The sequence below is a fragment of the Cyprinus carpio genome, chromosome A23 (assembly GCF_018340385.1).
Source record: "Cyprinus carpio isolate SPL01 chromosome A23, ASM1834038v1, whole genome shotgun sequence".
Lineage (NCBI taxonomy): Eukaryota > Metazoa > Chordata > Actinopteri > Cypriniformes > Cyprinidae > Cyprinus > Cyprinus carpio.
In genome coordinates this window covers 2,611,291-2,632,196 of record NC_056594.1, presented here as the reverse complement: position 1 = coordinate 2,632,196, position 20,906 = coordinate 2,611,291, and the positions used below count along the sequence as shown (strand labels likewise).

The 20,906-nt window shown below is 36.6% G+C and overlaps 1 protein-coding gene across 1 annotated transcript in view; it reads right to left on the bottom strand.

The window, feature by feature from the left end:
* Positions 1-2,583: 2,583 nt before the first annotated feature.
* LOC109087421 (utrophin-like) overlaps positions 2,584-20,906 on the bottom strand; it is a 151,354-nt gene continuing 133,031 nt past the window's right edge. The window contains 6 exon segments of the mRNA XM_042712591.1: positions 2,584-3,869; positions 5,091-5,116; positions 8,275-8,361; positions 8,473-8,542; positions 10,403-10,622; positions 11,757-11,981. Coding sequence (XP_042568525.1) covers positions 3,861-3,869; positions 5,091-5,116; positions 8,275-8,361; positions 8,473-8,542; positions 10,403-10,622; positions 11,757-11,981 — 637 coding nt within the window. The 3' untranslated portion in view covers positions 2,584-3,860.

Genomic DNA, 20,906 nt, shown 5'->3' with positions numbered 1-20,906 from the left:
AGAAAGTATACAGGTCCATCTCAATAAATTAGAATATTGTGGAAAAGTTCATTTATTTCTATAATTCAACTCAAATTGTAAAACTCGTATATTAAATAAATTTAATGCACACAGACTGAAGTAGTTTAAGTCTTTGGTTCTTTTAATTGTGATGATTTTGGCTCACGTTTAACAAAAACCTACCAATTCACTATCTCAGCAGATTAGAATATGGTGACATGCCAATCAGTTAATCAACTCAAAACACCTGCAAAGGTTTCCTGAGCCTTCAAAATGGTCTCTCAGTTTGGTTCACTAGTCTACACAATCATGGACTGCTGAAGACTGCTGATCTGACAATCATTGACACCCTTCACAAGGAGGGTAAGCCACAAACATTCATTGCCAAAGAAGCTGGTTGTTCACAGAGTGCTGTATGTTAGCAGAAAGTTGAGTGGAAGGAAAAAGTGTGGAAGAAAAAAAAAAAGCACAACCAACCGAGAGAACTGCAGCCTTATGAGGATTGTCAAGCAAAATCGATTCAAGAATTTGAGTGAACTCCACAAGGAATGGACTGAGGCTGGGGTCAAGGCATCAAGAGCCACCACACACAGACGTGTCAAGGAATTTGGCTACAGTTGTTGTATTCCTCTTGCTAAGCCACTCCTGAGGCGTCTTACCTGGGCTAAGGAGAAGAAGAACTGGACTGTTGCCCAGTGGTCCAAAGTCCTCTTTTCAGATGAGAGCAAGTTTTGTATTTCGTTTGGAAACCAAGGCCCTAGAGTCTGGAGGAAGGGTGGAGAAGCTCATAGCCCAAGTTGCTTGAAGTCCAGTGTTAAGTTTCCACAGTCTGTGATGATTTGGGGTGCAATGTCATCTGCTGGTGGTTGGTCCATTGTGTTTTTTTGAAAACCAAAGTCACTGCACCCCCGTTTACCAAGAAAGCACAAAAAGTTGGTTAAATGACCATGCTGACCAGCTTTTTGAAGATGCTGATTTCATTCTCCAGCAGGATTTGGCACCTGCCCACACTGCCAAAAGCACAAAAAGTTGGTTAAATGACCATGTTGTTGGTGTGCTTGACTGGCCAGCAAACTCACCAGACCTGAACCCCAGAGAGAATCTATGACGTATTGTCAAGAGGAAAATGAGAAACAAGAGACCAAATAATTCAGACGAGCTGAAGTCCACTGTCAAAGAAACCTGGGCTTCCATACCACCTCAGCAGTGCCACAAACTGATCAACTCCATGCCACACCAAATTGAGGCAGTAATTAAAGCAAAAGGAGCCCCTACCATGTATTGAGTACATGTACAGTAAATGAACATATTTTCCAGAAGGCCAACAATTCACTAAAAATGTTTTTTTTTTTTTTTTTTTTTTTTTTAAGTCAACTGTGCGTTAATGTTAAATTCAGTAAGAAGACCCCAGCAGAGACACACTGCAACAATATATGGATATTTGGTGTTTTTTTTTTGTTTTGTGTTTTAAATAAAATCACTCACCGGAGAACTGTGCTGTGAAGGAAAAGCATCTCGAAAATCGTCCCTCTTCATTCAGCTGAGGCTGGCTGAAGCTTGTGATAGAGCACGTTCATATAAGGTGCTACAGCAGCCCCGCAGACTAATATAAATCTAGTCAAGATGGGTAAACTGTGCCACTTTTTACATTCACATTGCAAACAAGGTTATAGTGAAATATGAAATATTGCTTCTTTGAGCCTGCGGAAGATTGTTTGTCTTGTTTTCCCCCCTACATTTGTAAGAAAAAAATAACAATTTTCCTTGAATGGTGGGCTTGTGTTTGCAAGTGCTCACTCTGATTTTTAGAAACAAATTTGGCCCTGACACCCCTGCCCTCCAGCTTTTCAGTTCACCAGTCTAATAGTATTTCCTGCCTGTTCCCAGGCAAAGTGCACTGGTACTATTAGTAGAGCCACTGACATTTACCCTACAGTGCAGTTGCCATTTTAAGAAAAAAAAAAAATGCTTCATTTAAAAATTCATGGCTAATATGCTTGACATTAAAACAAATTTACCTGACAGGCAGAAATATACTTTGACAAGCATAAACTGTTTAGTACAAAACATTTTATTTGAAGTTGTGCAAGATAATATACTGTATTAAGAGTCCAAGGGTTAACATTTGATTTTATATTGACTAACAAGGCTTACTTCAACCAATTTACTCTTTTTTTCTTTTCTTTTTTTTTTCACTGTTGTGTGGTCAATTGCCATCTGCTTTCCAGATCCTCATATTTCAAAAACAATTTCTCTGAATTGTTTCATAGTGCGCTCAAACGCTCAGATGTTGTTACTTAAACCTATAGTTATTTAAGGATCTTGGAATATAACACACAGGTCTCCTACTACTTTTACAATCATTTTAGGCTGTTTCTTGCCATTTTTGGAGCTTGACTGTATTCACATACACTGTATGAAAAATAGCAACATGAACAATCTACCCAATATTTTCTTTTGTGTTCCAAAGAAAGAAAGAAATGTTTTGGAAAGACATTGGAAAATGAACCTTAAAACTATTCCATTATAACTTTCTCCCCTTAGTGTAATAAGACAATATGAAGCAAAAAGCACAAGAAAACACTCATTATAAAAACTTTATTTTGAATAAAACATATGTAACCTCATTACATGTAGTGTGTTGGGTCTTACTGATCTATCTTGGGTCAGAACAGCACAGCATCAGTGACTTCACTAGAATCAACTTCAGAACAATGTTTTGCAGGTGTTACAGTAATGTTCAAATCTAACACTTCACTGAAGGTAGCACACCACAAATACACCATGTAGAAAAATCAAAGGAATGCCGGGAAAACAAGGGAAAAACACAATGTAGTCGTCGGGGCTGCTTACTTGCGTAGTAAGTGCAACGTTATGGAAGGACCATTGGGGCGATTTCCTTAGTTTTGTTTTTGGAAGTGGAGAGTGAAATCAATCGACAGTCACACCAATGAATGATTGATTGACTGATGTCTGAGGTAGCAAGGCAATCATGGCTTTCTCTAATTTTATTTTTTTAAACATTTATTTATAAAACTATACTACACAAAGATAAATCATCTTGGGCCAAACGTCCTAAAAATCCACATTTCCTACATTTGTCTTTTTATAATATAATCTTTCTACACAATTTTGAGAAATACGGCATCTCTCACCCACTCGTCTCTCCTGGAATGGATGCTTTATAGGCACAAAAGGGTGTTGTCGACGCGTTCGAATGTTTGTGTTGTACATCATATGTGCGTGCGCTCTAGAAATGCATTGAGGGTTCAGATGCGCTGCTACCCACTGAACAAACTGTCGAAACAACGTTTTAAAGGGAGAGTTCACGGCAAACACTGTCAAAACAGGCTGAAGTTGAACAGAATAATGCTGGGGCAACATGCGCTAACAGTTTAGCATTTCGAGACCAATTTGTCTTCATATCCACTGATGTTCACATCGTTTTCTGATTAAACTAATAACCACATCTGTAGAAAGACAATGTGCCAGTTTGAACAGCAACTGATGTGAGCTGCGTGTGGTAGCAGTGTAGTTCCTTGGTGAACGCAGAAATAAAAGCATACAGGTTATACGATAAATGGCCCCCATAACCCTAAATAATCATCCGGGTATTAAAACAATGGGCAGATACACCTCACGTACAATCTACATGTTGATCAAATGTACAGTTGCATAGTACAGACAGATGCAGTAGTAATAGCCAATGAATGAACTGTGTGGTCCTGTTCCAGTCTTTGGGTTCGAGGACAAACAGCCGGGACTCTGCATCTCTAGAATGGGAATCTTCTTGTCATGTCGAGTTCGAGACTGCTCTTCATGTCCGCAAGATTTCCAAAAGGATGTTCTGCTGAAAACCTTCACATCACCTGGAAACAAACATTCATATTTGTGTAAGTGTTGGCATCACTCTGCTATTCTCGACAAAATCCACAACTTATATGAATTTTGAAGCCTAAAACCAATTGCCAGAAGTTTCAAAGCTAAATGTAGGCTGTAATCAACCTACACCATGATCATATGACTTCTTTATTTAAAATCTACAAGTTGGGAAGTTTGAGTTATAATAGTTTGCAAGAGCACAAATATAAACACATCAATGTTGTAAAAGTAGACTAGTAAGTAGATGAATTTATTTCTTCGGTCTGTTAAATATCCTCAGACAACCTCTGCAGTCTCATTTGGCCACAACGAGAAAATTTCTTTAGTTTGTTAACCATAGACCATATTTCAGGCATTTAACCAAAAAAACATTCAAAAGCCCATTCACTTTGATGATTGAAGCAGAAGTTCAAAAAAAGCTAATTGGTTTCTGGGTTTTAGGACTCATTCCTGCAGCACTCTATGGCTTTGCACAGTCACAGTTTGGATTTCACTGGGTTCCAAAACAGTTCATTTTAATTTAGGCATAATTAAATGAATGCCTTGAGTAAGTAACTACTAATTCAGTAATTGGACAATTTTCATATTCAGAGTTTTGTGGGTCTTAATGTAATAGCATTTCAGAACTGTTAAAGGAACCAACCTTAATAAAAGTAAGTTTGTTCAAGTTTTTTAATGAAAACATTTCCTGAATACACTTTTAAAAATAAAGATTCTTAACTGGCATCAATGGTTCCATAAAGAAAAAATAAAACCTTTGGAACCTTAATTTTTTAGAGTGCAATAACTTTATTCTCACTTTCTTATACTTTTAACTTTGCAAATGCTTCAAACCCAACTTCTTCAAATAAAACCAGTCAATAAATCATCACAGAAACATTGCCAATCTATCGGCTGTGATGGATCTTCTCATACAAGCTTGTCACTAAGATGTTTACGTCCAATGATGGCTCATATAAAACAAACACCAAGTAAAAATAAATTTCTCCTTAACAGAAACATGATTGATAATGTTTCCATCAAAGCTGGTGCAAGCAAATTAATGTAACAGGGAACAAAAATGCCCCATGCTTTCAGACTCATTTGCAAGAAGATTAGAGAAGAAAACAGGTGAGGATTGTTGGTAAAATGGTGTCGCAGATTTTCCTTTTCTCTTTGTGGTCAGAATGAATTACTGTGCTTTTACTGTTACGCGTGGTGAGACTTACCTTCGGCCTTGAGGACACACTTGAAGCTACAGGACCCAGAAGGGAAAGACAAAGAGAGACACAATTAGGACAAAAGAACAGCTATCCTAACCAAGACAGTCCTGACAAGAACAACACATGCAGACTCTCCACAATGACTGAACTTTTAATTTAGAGCATTCAAGCTCAGACTCATGGGATTGCTCTTCTGAACACTGAGCACAGCGCTTTAATAAACTCTACAGGGAGATGACAGCAAACAAGAGTGAGATGGCTCCGAACACTCAAATCACCTGTGCCTTCATTAAAACTCTCCCATCAAATAAAGAACATGGAATTGGCCCCATATCTTCTCCCAGACTGAATCTCACCGCACACAAGGGCCCAATGCAGTGAAACGACAATGTGCCAAGATCAATATTTTACAGAGTTTCTAGCTAACAATGCAAGCCAATGTCTGGGCGGAATTCAAAATTAAGTTCAACAATAACAATAAAATCTTATCAGTAACTTCTAGGTAACAAAAACACTCAAGTTGAGCCATTCCACAAAACAGAGTCTCTAAAGGCTTCGCGATGCGATTTTCTTCAAAACAACAGCGATTACAAACATAATTCACAATCAAAGCTCTCAGTGTTCGCAAAGGCAGAAGAGTGCTGGATCTGGCAGACTGACAGGCGTAAGATGAGGGATTCTGGGATGGCGGTAAAAACAGTTTATATAGAGGAAGAGGCAACCAGATTGAAAAGGATTTTTGTCTAAAATTTCAGATGGATTTTGAGCAAAAAAGTTGTGCAGCAATGATTACTAAAAGAAAGTCTATTTCAATTAATGAAGATAAATAAACTAATACAGCAGCCAAAGCCCAGTGCACACTCTACAATACTGCCATCTGAGACACATTTCTGGGATTGTTAAAGATTTCCAGGATTTCTGAGTCTTTGATTGGCGTTAGCAATTATTCGAAACAAAATGAGAATAGGACAGAGGGTGTGAACCAATTTGAATACTGTCCATTCTAAATACTAGGGCTGGTCTGTAATACAGTGCAATGCATCACATAATTGGATGGCATCTTCAAGCATGCATGGCTGCTTCTGCGTAACACATTGTTTGTCAACTGTCATCTCGAGATGTCTTACAGGTCGCCTGTCACAATGGCTGGAAGATGAGCGAAATTACCCGTCACTGCACAGAAAATACCGGCATGCAGATTGTGACAGGTGTTAATTTCATACCTGTGTCTGTTTTGACTTTAAAAGATTGTTAGAGCAAAAAAAATGTGGGTAATGAAACAATATTAGAGTCAATCTGTTTTTAGGGAAATTCTTAGCTATTTTCAGATTCAAAAAGTCACAGTTTATTGCACGAAAGCATCATTTTTCATGTGACTGCATGGATTTATCCTAGGAGAAGGAGCTGTCTCATAACTATTCATGATAATTCATAATTATACAAGTGCTTCAAACGCTCAGCAGGCACTTCTGTGAGTCGATACCTTACAGAAACACTTGCAAGCCTCAAGTGTGCGTCCTCCCTTGTGATGCTGATGGAGCGACAGGCTTTCAATCAACCAGCAGCTTTGAAATGTTTGAGTGCAATGAGCAGTTATCATGTGAGAGTTTCTAGATTCATTAAGCAGAGTACTGACTGTCATGGACACAAACACCATCACAACACTTTCACCGAGTCAAGATCAAGGAATGACAGAAGTTATTAAAAATGCAAATGCACATTCACTTTTTTGATGCAAATGAAAACGGCTTGCATTTATTAGTGCATTAGTGCAATAAAATGAGCTGTGTGTATTTGTGTAGTGCACTGTGAACTCAAAATACACTGCATTTTGTTGAGTGCAATTATGAATAGCAGAATGCATTTATGAGAACCTTTGATGCTATTGAAGCAAAATAAAACTGTGTGGATCAGACACAACGATTGTGTTCTCTCCTCCCCTTTACTCCTACTCTTTTCACTGTGTTGAGAAATGATGTGCTGAAATGGAGGGTTTCATGACACCTTACCTAAAAGTGAGGTAAAAATGATTGCAGCCAATGCTAATGTGAAGATTCAAACACAAACAGTGCACCAACAATAGCATGTTAATATTATTCAGTTCTAGCTTACTGTGTACCTAAAAGTATGTACTGGTGAAGAACATATTTTTAGTATGTAGTAGAGTTATGTACACTTTTTCAGCAAGCCTGGTTCTGGAAGTATTTTTCTCATTCATTTTCTTAATAGGCATTTAAAGAATTAAACAGTCAGTTTTAAGCAATAAACCAAACACTATCTCCAAGATAAATCCAGCCTAAGGTAGTGAGCTGGTCTGGTTGGATGGTTTTAGATGGGTTTTGAGCATTTTTTAGCTTGTCAGACTGGGAGACAAACTATACCAGTTTAAACAAGACTAGTGAACTAACTTTGGTAGAAGCTGTTTTTATTTCCCCAAAATGCAATGAAGTAAAGCTCATGAAGTATTGAACATTACGTAATCAATTCTGGAGCATGCAACCTGTGTTATTGTTAACTTAAGCTAAACTAAAACTATTCAAAACATTTTCAAAAATGATTGGAATGAAGCCAAAATAAAATATAAATATGACATGAAAAACTTAAATTGACAACTAACTGAAACAAGTTGGAGTACTAAAATTACTAAAACTAAAATAAATTAAACCTAAGTAGAAATATTGAGCACATATAATTGCTAGAACTAAACTGAACATATAAAAGCTTATTCAAAATATTAATAAATACTATAATAGTATAAACATATTATATGGGGTCCAATTTAAAATTACTGACTCCAAATAACTGAAGTTTATCATACAGTTTTCCAAAATATATAAATATAGAATATTTAATGATGTTATTAGCAATGCTGTAAGGCAAGGTTGCTGTTCAGCAATTCCCATTTCCATGTTATCAGCCACTTCTGATTGGTGGATCTCTCTTCAGGATTATGGGTAGTGTAGTATCTCACAGGAAATTATGCAATTCAATTTCTCTATGAAGGAAATTGAATGGGATTTTATTTTCAGACCCCAACTGTTGCGTTCTACTGGGATGCAGTCAAAGACTTCACTGCACCCTGGGAAATAAGGAAGGAAGGAAGGAGGTCAGAACCCCAGAAGACAGCTGAGTATTAGCCGGCATGCTGAGAGATAGATTGAGAGTGGGAAAGCCAGAGCGTTAGACTTACGAGAGCATGCAGGAAAACTGTGGTTAATCTGTTCCACAACCTCAGCCAGATCAGAGTTACTGTTAGCACACTGATGGAGAAACCCATCTGAGGACACACACACAATAAACAGACAACAAAATAAAAAATAAATAACATAACCATAACCATAATCACCCACACCCAGCGCTGTGTGCGTGTGTGTGTGTGTATCTATACCTGGGAGCTCGGCCTGTCCTGCTGTATCCCGATGGAGAGAGCCAAAAGAGGACGAGCCATTTAACTCAGGCTGGAAAGAGAGATAGGCATGATTTAAAATCAGCATAACCCTAACTGATAGTAATACACTTACAATACACTATCAAATATTGACAAATATATTAGTGCTTCCATCATTATTGCTTATAGTCTTCCTGTAGGTGAAAGCAAGGGGGCCAGAAATGTCAGGCATGAATGTCAGTCTTGTTTGCCTTCTTGGATATCAAGTTATATTGTGTTTATTTAGCTAAGAGCCTTTGACAAGGCCATCTGGCTAAACCGAGGCCCAGTGCGGTGAGCCAGGCCCCCAAGAGACCAAATAAATTACTGTTACTCTAAATCAGGGCTCATTGAACGCCTGCACTTGATTCACGGCGCTATTGGCACTTTTGGACTCGCTGGCATTGCCCGTTAGACCATGAAGCCCACTGAAGGATAGAACAATAGCAGTTTATAGAGTGTGGAAGAGTTGGAACTGAAACTGACAGGTGAATGTTAGTCTTAGCTTCACACTCAAGGGACGGTTCAGGGACAGGTTGGTGCATATTCAAAAAAACTGGGAAAGCCTAAGAGAACAGTTCTTTGCCAGAATTAGATGCTAGGCTTTAGTTCCAATAATCAAAAGGCTGCATAAGATTCAAACTGTATTGCGATAGAGTGCTGCAGGGGTGACGTATTTTTGTTGGACAACCTTAAAGTCAGCATCACCCTGGTTACCATGACAAAAACCCAACAGGATTTTTCAAATGGTTTTTGGATTAATGCAGAAAATATACTCTGTGACCAAAAAAAGTTCATGATTCTTAAACATTTTCATCAAAAAAATCTTCACAAATTTTTTTTTTTTAATGTTTAATTTTTTTTATAATTTGTAGCCTAAATAAAAGTGCACATAAAAGCATTAAAAAAATCATGCATAGTGTATAACAGATGTATTTTATGTTGTAGAATAATATGTGAACATATCTTGAGCTTGTGTTCCCCACAGACCTTATTTCAGGCATTTAACCAAAAACCTATTGACTTTAGGACGACTGAACCGGAAGTGCTAAAACACTTATTTCTGGGTTTTAGGGCTCATTCCTTCATCCATTTATATGTAGTGAACTTGCTGTCTACTGCCTACACAGGAAGTATCCTTCAAGACAGCATTGCAAAAGTGATTGATTTGGAATGCTCTTCGTTGGCTTGTGCCACACAAATAACACTCCTCACATGAACCACATTAGAAAAATTGTGAAAACGGATTCCAGTAGAGATTGACATTAGCATGTTGCTAAGTTAATGACTACTCTAAGCGGCTGTTTACACAACACAGTTTTCAACTAAAAATTGACAACTTTTTATGCATTTTGCCCGTGCATTTACACAACAGCTTAGGGGCCTGAAAATGACACCTTTTGAAAATGGGTTTCAAAGTGCAAAGTGCATAATACAGCTTTTTAAGTCATTTTCACAGATCTGTGTGATACGAGTAGAGAAAGAGTATATTATTATATTTATAATCAATTTATCATCTGCAATTTCCTATCTGCCTAAGAATTTGGCCACAACTAATTATTTCAAGACTGAAATACATAACTTTTCAAATCTGATCTTATTTTAAAACACTAGGCATCATACACTTTGTAAATGGTTGCGGAGGAAAAACTAAGGAGCATACACTACCAGTCTTTCAAGCCATCCCAAACACAACAAACTCATGCAGAAATGAGCCTCGTTGCATTTTTCTGCATAAATCTGTCAACCCAACGGCCCAAAATCGGCAAATTCTGGCAACTAGTGTCTACTCCTCCAGACTGAAAATTGTCTGGTTTTAGAAGGCAAAGTTTTGCTGCCTAGCACCTCTTAAATGGCGTCTAGGTAGGCAGTTCACTAACAAGTGTGATACCTGATGCAGCAGCTGGCGTAGTCGGTAGAGCTGTGACTCCAGCTGTTTGTTATGGTCCTCCAGTATCTGCATGCGTGCCTCAAGCCGTCCCTTGTGCTGTCGCAGGAGTTTAGCTTCAGCTAACAGGTCAGCTTCCTCTGGGGCCCCGCTAACAGCTGCGGCCCCCACGCCGGGCTGACTGTGCTGCTGGCGCAACTGTTCGTACTCCCTCTGCAGGGTCCTGGCCACGGACAAACAGAGAGAATGTTTATTAGCCATATATAACAGGGCTTTTGGGTGTTTTGTTTATTGTGAGCTTGAGTTATGACTGTTGGATGCTGTGCCAGTTCTTTTATGTTCTTGCTTTGAAAGGCAATGAAGAAAAGTGAACCTAAAGGGACCTGAAGCCAAATTCAGCCTATTGTTAGAAAGCTACAAAACAGTCCACTGCCAAACACACAATAAACAGATGCAAATCATAACCAGACTAATCATGGTGAGATTCTGCCACTGAATAATTGCAACCTTAACATTAATTAAATTAAAAGTAAAACCATTATTTATTGTATGAATTGGAGAAACTGCAATGTATAATGGCAATGCCAATTGTTAAAGTCTGCTGCTGGAAGCTCTGGTTCCCATCAAATCAGTTCGTGTCCTGAGACTCGTGCTACATTCACACCAAGATTAATATTTGGTGAGATAGACTTTTTCATCTGAACGAACAGCTGTTAATGCATCTGTTTAGACTGACACAAACATTTGCATGACATTAATAGAACTGAATTTTTAGAGTGGTATTCAAATTTCTTTTCCATAGCACTGCAAATAAAATGGACTGAATTTGCATTCAGCCTTTCTGTCATATTTTATTTTATTTTTATTTTATTTATATTTTGGCCAGCACTTCTTTAGATTTCAGTATTAAGTAGGTTTCGCAGAGGCTTTGCAAATATGGCTGCAGAGTGAACTGACTTTCCGTGAAAAGGACTTTAGATCGATCAGCTTAAAGATCACAGCTAGACTTTATAGACAAGTCTCCACTTGCTCATTTGTTTTGCTTAAAACAGTGATTTGTTACTTCTAATTAAAAGTAAAAACCAGAGGATTCGTCAAATGAAGATATTATGACGTAAATCACTTCTTAAATGAGGAAAAAAAAATGCTTTTTGATTTTCAAATTGATTGGATTAGAGGAAAACTGTTGTTTGCCAACTGCTGTGATCTAATGCCAGTGACTGGTTGCTGGAGGGGAGGGATTATTGTGCACAGATAATATGTTTATAATAAACAAAACATGCATAAAAAATAAGAATTGTCCGTTTTGATTTCATGTTTTTTTTTGACGTGGACATGAAATGTATCTGTAACCTACCGCTGCTCCTCCTCCAGTCGCGCTATGATTCGCTCCAGCTCTCCTCGCTCCTCCCTCTCCACAGCCTGCAGGATCTGGGCGGGGCTCTGGAGCAGGTAGGAGGGGCTATGAGTGTCATGGGCGGGGCTCCTGCTGATGTGGGCGGGGGTTTGGGGCTGGCTGAAGGATGAGCCCTCCCCTCCTAAAGTCTGACAGTACTGCAGGATTAAAGCGTGTTCCTCGTCCCTACAGAACAACAGAGACGAGGAGTTAGAAATATTAGTTTTGTACATTTTGCGACATAATTTGCGTAGAACTTGCCACCACGAGTTTCTATGATATTCTGGGAATGGTTGCATAAACTGTTAGTTAGTTATCTATTTTTTTTCTTCAAGACTGGTCATAACTTTTTAAAATCAGTTACAAAAACGTAGACTGGTCTAGGCTGAATTAAAAAGTAAGACTGGTTACCCCTTGGCTAACTGCTAGTTGGTCAATCTAGTTCTTAAGACACAGTCTTAACATCAGGACTATGTTTATGCAACTGCCTCCTAGTCTCTAGATACATGATTTTAACTCCCCGTTTTATCCACCAGGAAAATAACAAAAAAGTTGCATTTGCTTAGAAAGGTAAAAGCTAGGGCTGTCAAGCAATTAACATCTGTAATCTAATTAATTACACAAAATAACAACATTCTCATTTTTTTTTACGCTAATCAGTCACACATCAATTTGGCCTGAGAAATTATCCCCCAAAAGATAAAGTCGTCATTCTGTAAAATAAGAAAACATACTGAATAGACATTACAAAAAGTAGCTTTAGAAAGAAATATTTTGATTTATTACACATAAAATTTAAGGCTACAATGTTGCTGTAACATTGTTTGCAGAAGCTGCATCTTAACTGGCATTTAGGTATATTTACACAGACTCTTCAATCTGATTCATCCAAATGGCTGTTTCATTTGGAAATGAAGATAGTCTTTATGAATGAGTCACTGATTCATTGAATTGGATTCTTTAAAAACCATTCAGTAACGGAACGCTTCAGATAAGCAAATTATTTCTGCTACGTGCCTTTATTTGGAACTATTTTCATTTGCGAAACTGAACAAAACAGACAATAGTGCTTTGATCATTTATTGAACTGTTGTATAAAATAAATATCACATTTGCAATTGTGCAGATATTCGGGGGAAAACAGCTCTCTTGCTTGTGTGATATTGGTAAATATAAATATAAGACTAAAACCCATACAGGGCATATGCACTCATATCTTGAACTGTAGGAGCATATAACTGCATTCTCAAAGGCTACGTCATGCAGTCAGTTGGCTTGTGTGATGTGCATCAGCAACTGTATGAAATGCAAGATGACGTTCAGGTCTGCATGGGCCATGGTGCCTTATTATTATTAAAACCTTTGTTTTACCGTAAAAGGAAGCTCATTGAGATTAAAAATCTCTTTTACAAGAGCATCCTGGACAAGATTGACAGTAACACAGCTCACATGGGTGTAACAAATAACATCCAGCCATACAATACACACATATAAGTTTAATCATATCAATACATAACTAGTCAAAACATCTACAACCCAATGTTTCCATTTCCATATTATTTAAAATCTCTTTAAAAGTGTGAATGAATCCAGCTCCCTGATTTGCAAATTATTCCAGGCAATTGGAGCAGAAAATTTAAATGCTTTTTTCCCAATTCTGTACGTACGACTGGGACAGACAATAAGAAAAATTCCTGGGAACGAAGGCTATACCTATGAATAGGTTTTTTACAAATGTAAGTATGAAGATATGAGGGAAGTAAACCCAGGATAGATTTATAAATAAAAAACATGCCAGTGTTTTACCCTGCGGATTGACAGTGCAGAGCATCCAACCCGAGCATACAACACACAGTGATGAGTAAGGGTTTTAAAGTTTGTTATAAATCTCATCATCATCATCATCATCAGATCATATCACACAAAATACTAAAATAATCATGCATATATATAACATCAGCATAGTCCAGTACAGTTCCTCCAAAGAAAGGCAGGATTTAATTCTAAAATAGAAGCCCAAATTCACTTTGCTGAACATAAGGGCCAAAGGAGAGAGCATCATCAATTAAAATTCCAAGATACCTATACTGACACACAAACTCAATCTCTGAAACTTGAGAAGTAGTAATAGAAAGAAGATTATGAGGGATTGATTTTGATTTAGAAAACAACATCAATTTAGTTTTATTAGCATTTAAAACTAGTTTTAAATTAAATAAGTTACGCTGAACAATATTAAAAGCCAGCTGTAATTGAGAAATAGCCTGGTTGGTTGTAGACGCTGAAATATATATAACTGTATCATCAGAGTAAAAGTGAAATTTTGTATTACTAATATTTTGATATATATATATATATAGAGAGAGAGAGAAAACAAAAGAGGCTATAGGACTGACCCCTGTGGCACACCTTTGGTTTCATTAAGTAATAAAACAAGAAATAAAACCATCTGCTTGTACACATTGAGTTCTGTTTGAAAACCAACCAATAGCATGTTCAGATAATCCAGAATGAATCCAGTTCAGAATGATCAACAGTATCAAATGCTTAAGATGGATCAATGAATAAGGCTGTATAGTGTTTCTTGTTGTCAATAGATTTAATGAAGTAATTTAATACTTTTAAGGCTGCTGTAGTTGTACTATATTATTTTCTAAAACCAGATTGAAAATCAAACAGAATATTATTAACAGAAAAAAAAAAGACCCACAGCTGGTAATTATTTGTGAAGGATCTCCACCTTTAAACAGCAGAAACATAATAAATTGGCCAGTTATTATTTGGGTGTGTAGGATCTCCAACTTTAAATAGCGGAAGAACAAATCTGATTTCTACATAAGTGGAATTTTATTTGAAACAAGAGAAAGGTTAAAAATATGAGTCAGTGGTGGGGCAATAAAATCGGCTGCCAGCTTTAAAAAAAAATAAGGGTACAATTTATCAGTCCTGCTGATTTTGAAACATGAGTTAAATAAGTGAATTTTAATGCAGTATATTATTTCATAATTTAACACACCAAAAGAACGTGTTAAATCGGCAGCATAGTAATAGCACGTCTGAGGTATAATTCACATCTGCAGCATGAACGTTACAAGTGATGCACAAAAGTTTAATACTTTGAGTTACGGATTTGAACAAGACCCAAGCTCTAAGCATGAGCAATAGTCACAGCAAGGCTTGCAGATCTGCTGCCGTCACAGCATGTACACTGTAACAGACAGAAGCATAATTAAGATGTCCTTTTATGCCACAGCGGGATCCAAAAGCTGAGATTTGAAAAGCCGACAGGTGAAAGAGAGTCTGACTGTGAAAATAGGAGAGAAGGTATTGGATGTGTGCTGTCCAAACAGCTGTGCACACAATGAGTCTCAGGTGTGTGTTCACATGCTCCCCGGAGTCTGAATGCAGCACTCATCTGGATGCACACACACAAAGACTAATCAGAGAGATTACATGGGCACTGCATCACAGGGTCTCTGCTAACAACCTGCCAACACCAGCAGATGCTGGATGAAGCAGCCAGACACACTGCAGCACGGCTGACACAACAAACACAAGTATATTTGCATTTCCTGAAAGAAAGGGGAGCGCTTGCAAAACAGCAGAAGAAAAGTGTTAAATCTTTAGCTGGGATGATACAGTGACACATGGGTCTAAAACACACTGCACACACAAGCCACACTTAAAAATGTGTGAATTTCATTGCATTGCATATAATATCAAAGTGTCATCTGCTAACAAATGCCTCTAAAAACTTCTCATAATCAGCTTGTTTCTGAGCCATTTCGCAGTTACTTTTAACTGGTGGTTTGGAACTTGCACTTTTGATAAGGTGATTTTTTGTGATTTTAGATGTACTGAATGAAGTCTTTATGTATCTAGAGGTGTAGTTCACATCATCTATGACGTTAATTATTTAAGAATTACTTTAATTTTTATAATTATTTTATTTGAAAAGTGTGCTTAACATAAACAATACTTGCTTTAATATATTTTTATGAGGTAATGATATTCAGACATTTTTAAGTGTGGCTTAAATAACTAAATACTTTTTGGTAACAATATATATTATTGAATACCAATTAATAATTTTGCGAATTAGATAAAACTGTCACAAAATGTTTGGGTCATTTTGAATAATAAAAAAATGCATATTTTTAGGATCATTGAGTTGTTGTTTTCTTCTTCATATTTTGAATGCCAATTAAGCCCAACCAAAAATATACAGTATTAAGGTACAATTTAAGTATAGAATGTACCTTATGGTAAGTTTAATTAAAAATAAAACTGTTAATATAAATTATACAAATATTTTAAGACAATAAAGCAAAAAGGCAAAAAAAGTTACAATGAAAAAATGTCCTTATGGAAAATATTAAGTACAATTATTTCTTCTTTCTGTGTACTTGTTTGTAATATAAATAAATATCGTTCAATAATTTTGTGAATCACAGTTTGTCATATTGCATAAAAAACTAAGCCTATTTGCATTATTTTTAATGACAATTAATCACAAATTTTTATTACTGTAATGCAAAAGAATCTCATTCTCAGTACTGCTATATATATATAATATTACTGTATATCAAATAACTCAACTAATATTGAGTTAACCTAATAAATTAAAATATAAAAAAATGTCTTTCTATATATGACATTCTTGTAATATATAAGACAAGAAAAGAGCATCTCAAAAATTAAAACTTAGTCTTATATATATATATATATATATATATATATATATATATATATATATATATATATATATATATATATATATATATATTTATACTTAGTGTATACATATAAAATGTCTGAGTTATATCAGTGCAGTCTGGCAAATACTGTAAAAAAAAAAAAGGGCATTTGAGAATAAGCTGTTTGTGTGAGAAAACTGAAGTGTTGGTGAAAAGGCGGCCAGAGATAGAGAGGTACAGAGAGATGAAAGAGGAGGCCGAAGAAAGAGAAATGAGTGCAAGTGTCATGTCTGTCTCCACCAGCATCAGTCAAGAGTCTGTGTCCCAGCCGTCACATTCAATCTAAAACACCATCACAGGAGAAACTCCCCTGACGACTCCCGTCTCCTTCCCTTCATCCCTCTTTCATTTCGCTCTCTTTCACAATCGGCAAACCCGTCTGCCTTGCTTTCAGGTTTGATCGCTTGAAAGTTTCTTTGGTTTCTTTATTGTAACACTCAGGGATGTTTATTTGAAAAATAACAAACATACACAAATGCTGAAATTGCGTTTGACTGCTCGGCAGTCAAGGTTTCACAGCCTCAGATAAATATTCAGACACCCACCTCTCATATTTCAGATATCTACAAAACCTGTGTGTCGGTGAATCGTGCGGAACTTGCCATGCACAAGCCATATTTCACTCCAAAAATCAAAAGAAATATATATAAAAGATGAAAATAACAAATAAAGGTTTAGTTCACTTCCGGAATAAAAAATTCCTGGTAATTTCCTCACCCCTATGTCATCCAAGATGTTCATATCTTTCTTTCTTAAGTCGCAAAAAATTTTAGGTTTTTGAGGAAAATAAAGGATTTTTCTCCATTTAATGGACTTCAGTGGGAACCAACGGGTCGAATGTCCAAACTGCAGTTTCAGTGCAGCTTCAAAGAACTCTACATGATAACAACCGAGGAATAAAATATATATACTTTTAACAATAAATGCTCATCTTGCACTAGTTCTGCAATGAGCGTCACGCATGACGTAATCCCGTTGGCAAGTTACTCGCGGTTTGCTCTTGGTCTGTGTACTCTGGTTCAGAAAGGTAGAGTAGGACAAAAAACTCCATCTCATTTTCTCCTCCAACTTCAAAATCATCTGACATAGCAGGTTTATCTTTCTTTGTAAAGGGCGTTGACTTTCTTTGCACGTTCTCTTTGTAAACGCTGGGTTGGTACTTCTGCCTGCACTTCTGTGTGACCTTTCCAACGTGATTACGTAATGCGTGATGTCAAGCTAGTGCAAGATTTGTGGTTTAAAGTATATAAAAAGAGCATTTGTGGTTAAAAAGTATATAAATGTTTATTTATTTTTTTAAGAAAATCGTTTGGCTAGATAAGACTCTTATTCCTTGGCTGGGATCGTGTAGAGCCCTTTGAAGCTGCACTGAAACTGTAATTTGGACCTTCAGCCCATTGGTTCCCATTGAAGTCCATTATATGGAGAAAAATCCTGGAATGTTTTCCTAAAAAACCTTGAATTCTTTGCGACTGAAGACAGAAAGTGATGAACATCTTGGATGACATAAGGGTGAGGAAATTATCAGGACATTTTTATTCTGGAAGTGAACTGATCCTTTAAAAACTCTTTTCCATCAAATAGAAAACCTATATGATTTTAATATTTATGCATCAAAGAAGTATTATTTATTTATATATTTTTGGAAAACTGAAATTTCTTAATGTTTTTCTTTTGATCTTTTGGGCGTTTAATGTGACTTGCACACATTTTCTTGCTATTTCGGCATGTGTGAATTTACAGGTGACCTTGTTCAGAGTAAACATTAGACAGCATATGGCGGTAATGAAGGAAAAAGAGTTTCAATGTTTGATCTCTAGTGTAGCATCAGTGCAGATTTCAGACACGGACCTCCCTCTGTGGAGGAAAATCAGGCTACGGCTTATTAGCTCTGTAATTATCATACACTTGTTCTGTGAAGGACACCCGCTGAGCTCGCCTGGACACGTCCACAACAGTATAAAACAAGCTCTGAAGACTTTAATGATCTGGGCATGATGTGCCAAACTCTTTAAAGGACATATTCTGTACTTTTGAAGCATTTTAAGTTAATTTTCCACCCTCCCACTGACTCTCAGGATTAAACCAGCTGCCTAAATGTTACCGTACCTTTAAGACTTCTTGATGTGGCTAAGTTTCTGAATACCGAACCGCTGATAGGTGGGCGGGCACATGCTAATGAGCTCACTAATGTGATGTCATAACTTTAAAGGGTTAGTTTTCCCAAAAATGAAAATTCTGTCATTAATTACTCACCATCGTGTCGTAAGACCTTCATTCATCTTCGGAACAGATCTCTTTGCTAAGTTTCTGGACTTGAGGGTTGCTGTCTATGCAGGGTCAGACAGCTCTCAGATTCCATCAAAAATATCTTAATTTGTGTTCCGAAGATGAACGAAGGTCTTACGGGTTTGAAATGACACGAGGGTGAGTAATTAATGACAGAATTTTCATATTTGGGTGAACTAACCCTTTAATGATTTCTGAACAGGTCGTTTATGGGAAGAAGCTTTTTGTTCTGAATCTTAGCACATATTTACATGTATATTTACATGTAAATACTAGTGTTGTCAAAATTAGCACGTTAACGCAGGTGATTAATTTCTTCAGTTTAAAGCGTTAAAAATATTTAACACAGTTAACGCAGGGGCAGGGCTAGAGTTGGCTACCCTACTCAAAACTGCTGTTTCGGTCTCATTTTTCTTCACAAGAACCATTGTTTATTTAAAAGCAGAACGTCTTTACGACCACATCAAAACTGAGATATTTTAGAAGTGCGCTCTAACTTCACTTCAGCGCCAGACGCGAGTCAAAAGCGTGGAAACGGTACTGTGCTCGCAGCGCGTGCTCTTCAATTGCACACACAAAGGAGCCTACGCACGCTGTAGCCTGTATTATTTCATATCAAACTGCGAAATAAACTACGTGCATGCATTATCATAGTTATGTCATCAGTTATGTCATGAAGTTACCAAAAAGGCAATTAAAGCTGCCTTAAAACTGTACATGTATGTATTTGTTATATGAGTCACATTTAAGAACATGTCTCTAAAATGAAGTGGTTTTCCAAACTGTCCTGGAGCAGCCCAGCACTGTCTCCCTCATCTAACACACCCGATTCCACTCATTAGAGACTTTAGGACCTGAAGTGGGTCAGAATAGGTAGAGATGTGTGTCAGATCTGCGTCATGCTCAGCATCAGCAGCTCTTAAAGGGACAACAGCCAAAAAAAACCTAAGAACCAGTTGCTATTAATGAAGTCTATTAATCAAAGATCAAAAGAAAAAAGAGGAAATCAATAACTTTTGTAGCTTTAAGGATTCATCTTTAATTTAGAATTTAGTGTTTGATAACTTTATTCAATTTCTGTATATTTCTTGCTGAAGGGCACAGGTAACTAAATATGACATTTATTTTAATGGGTTTATGTGAAGATTGTTGTTCACTTAAATTAGAAGTCCTTTTAAGAAGTCTAATAAATGTTAAAATTGATAGCTCTTGTAATGTTGAATGGCTAATCAATGGTTAAATATTAGGGAAAAAAACTATTTCCTAGAGGCATCAGTGGTATCAGTCATAAAAAAAGATGCAAATATTAAACATATACTGTATTTATGTTCTTTCTACATTAATTTGAAGATTGAATATGAAAATATTGCACTGTAAAAGTATTTTTAAAAATTTTAATGTTTTTTTTTTTTTTAATTGTTAATTTTTTTAATGTTTAATTTCAGAAAAAAATTGTGATTAATTAGTTGTTGTTGTTGTTTTTTATCGATTGACAGCACTAGTATTTTACACACCATTTTCATTTTTGATTATGTCAAAAGAGCAAGATCTTCCAAAATATGAATTAGCAGGATGAAAATGGGAAGTGGAACTAGATTTATAAAGTTTAAGATATTGAAAAAGTTCCTTCAGTGTAAATGTAAAGTGATACTTTCCTCAATAAACACCATTAATTAATATTCTCATGAACTCATACTCTTCACAAACACACTCACAAGACTTCAAGCAACTTTACTTCAAGTTCACTTTTTTGTTACTTCAAAGTTCCTCTTTCCTTATGAATCAAGTGTCTCTCTTTCAGGGATGTTTCTACTTTCATTTTGTTTCAGCTTTCCAATTTTCTGCTTCCACTTGATCTTTTGACTTTATTTTGCTTTTCCATTCCTGCTTTCTTGTTTCACACAAAGGTTTGAAAAAAAAAAAAAAATGAGAAAAACTAAACAATAAAAGAGGCTAATTTAAGTCAATGAAAGCTTCCAAAAGGAGTGCTGCTCCAAGCAGGTCCATTAGCAAAACAGTCACAGAGAGTGTGACAGAGCCGGATTCACTCGCGCTCTCCTTGTTA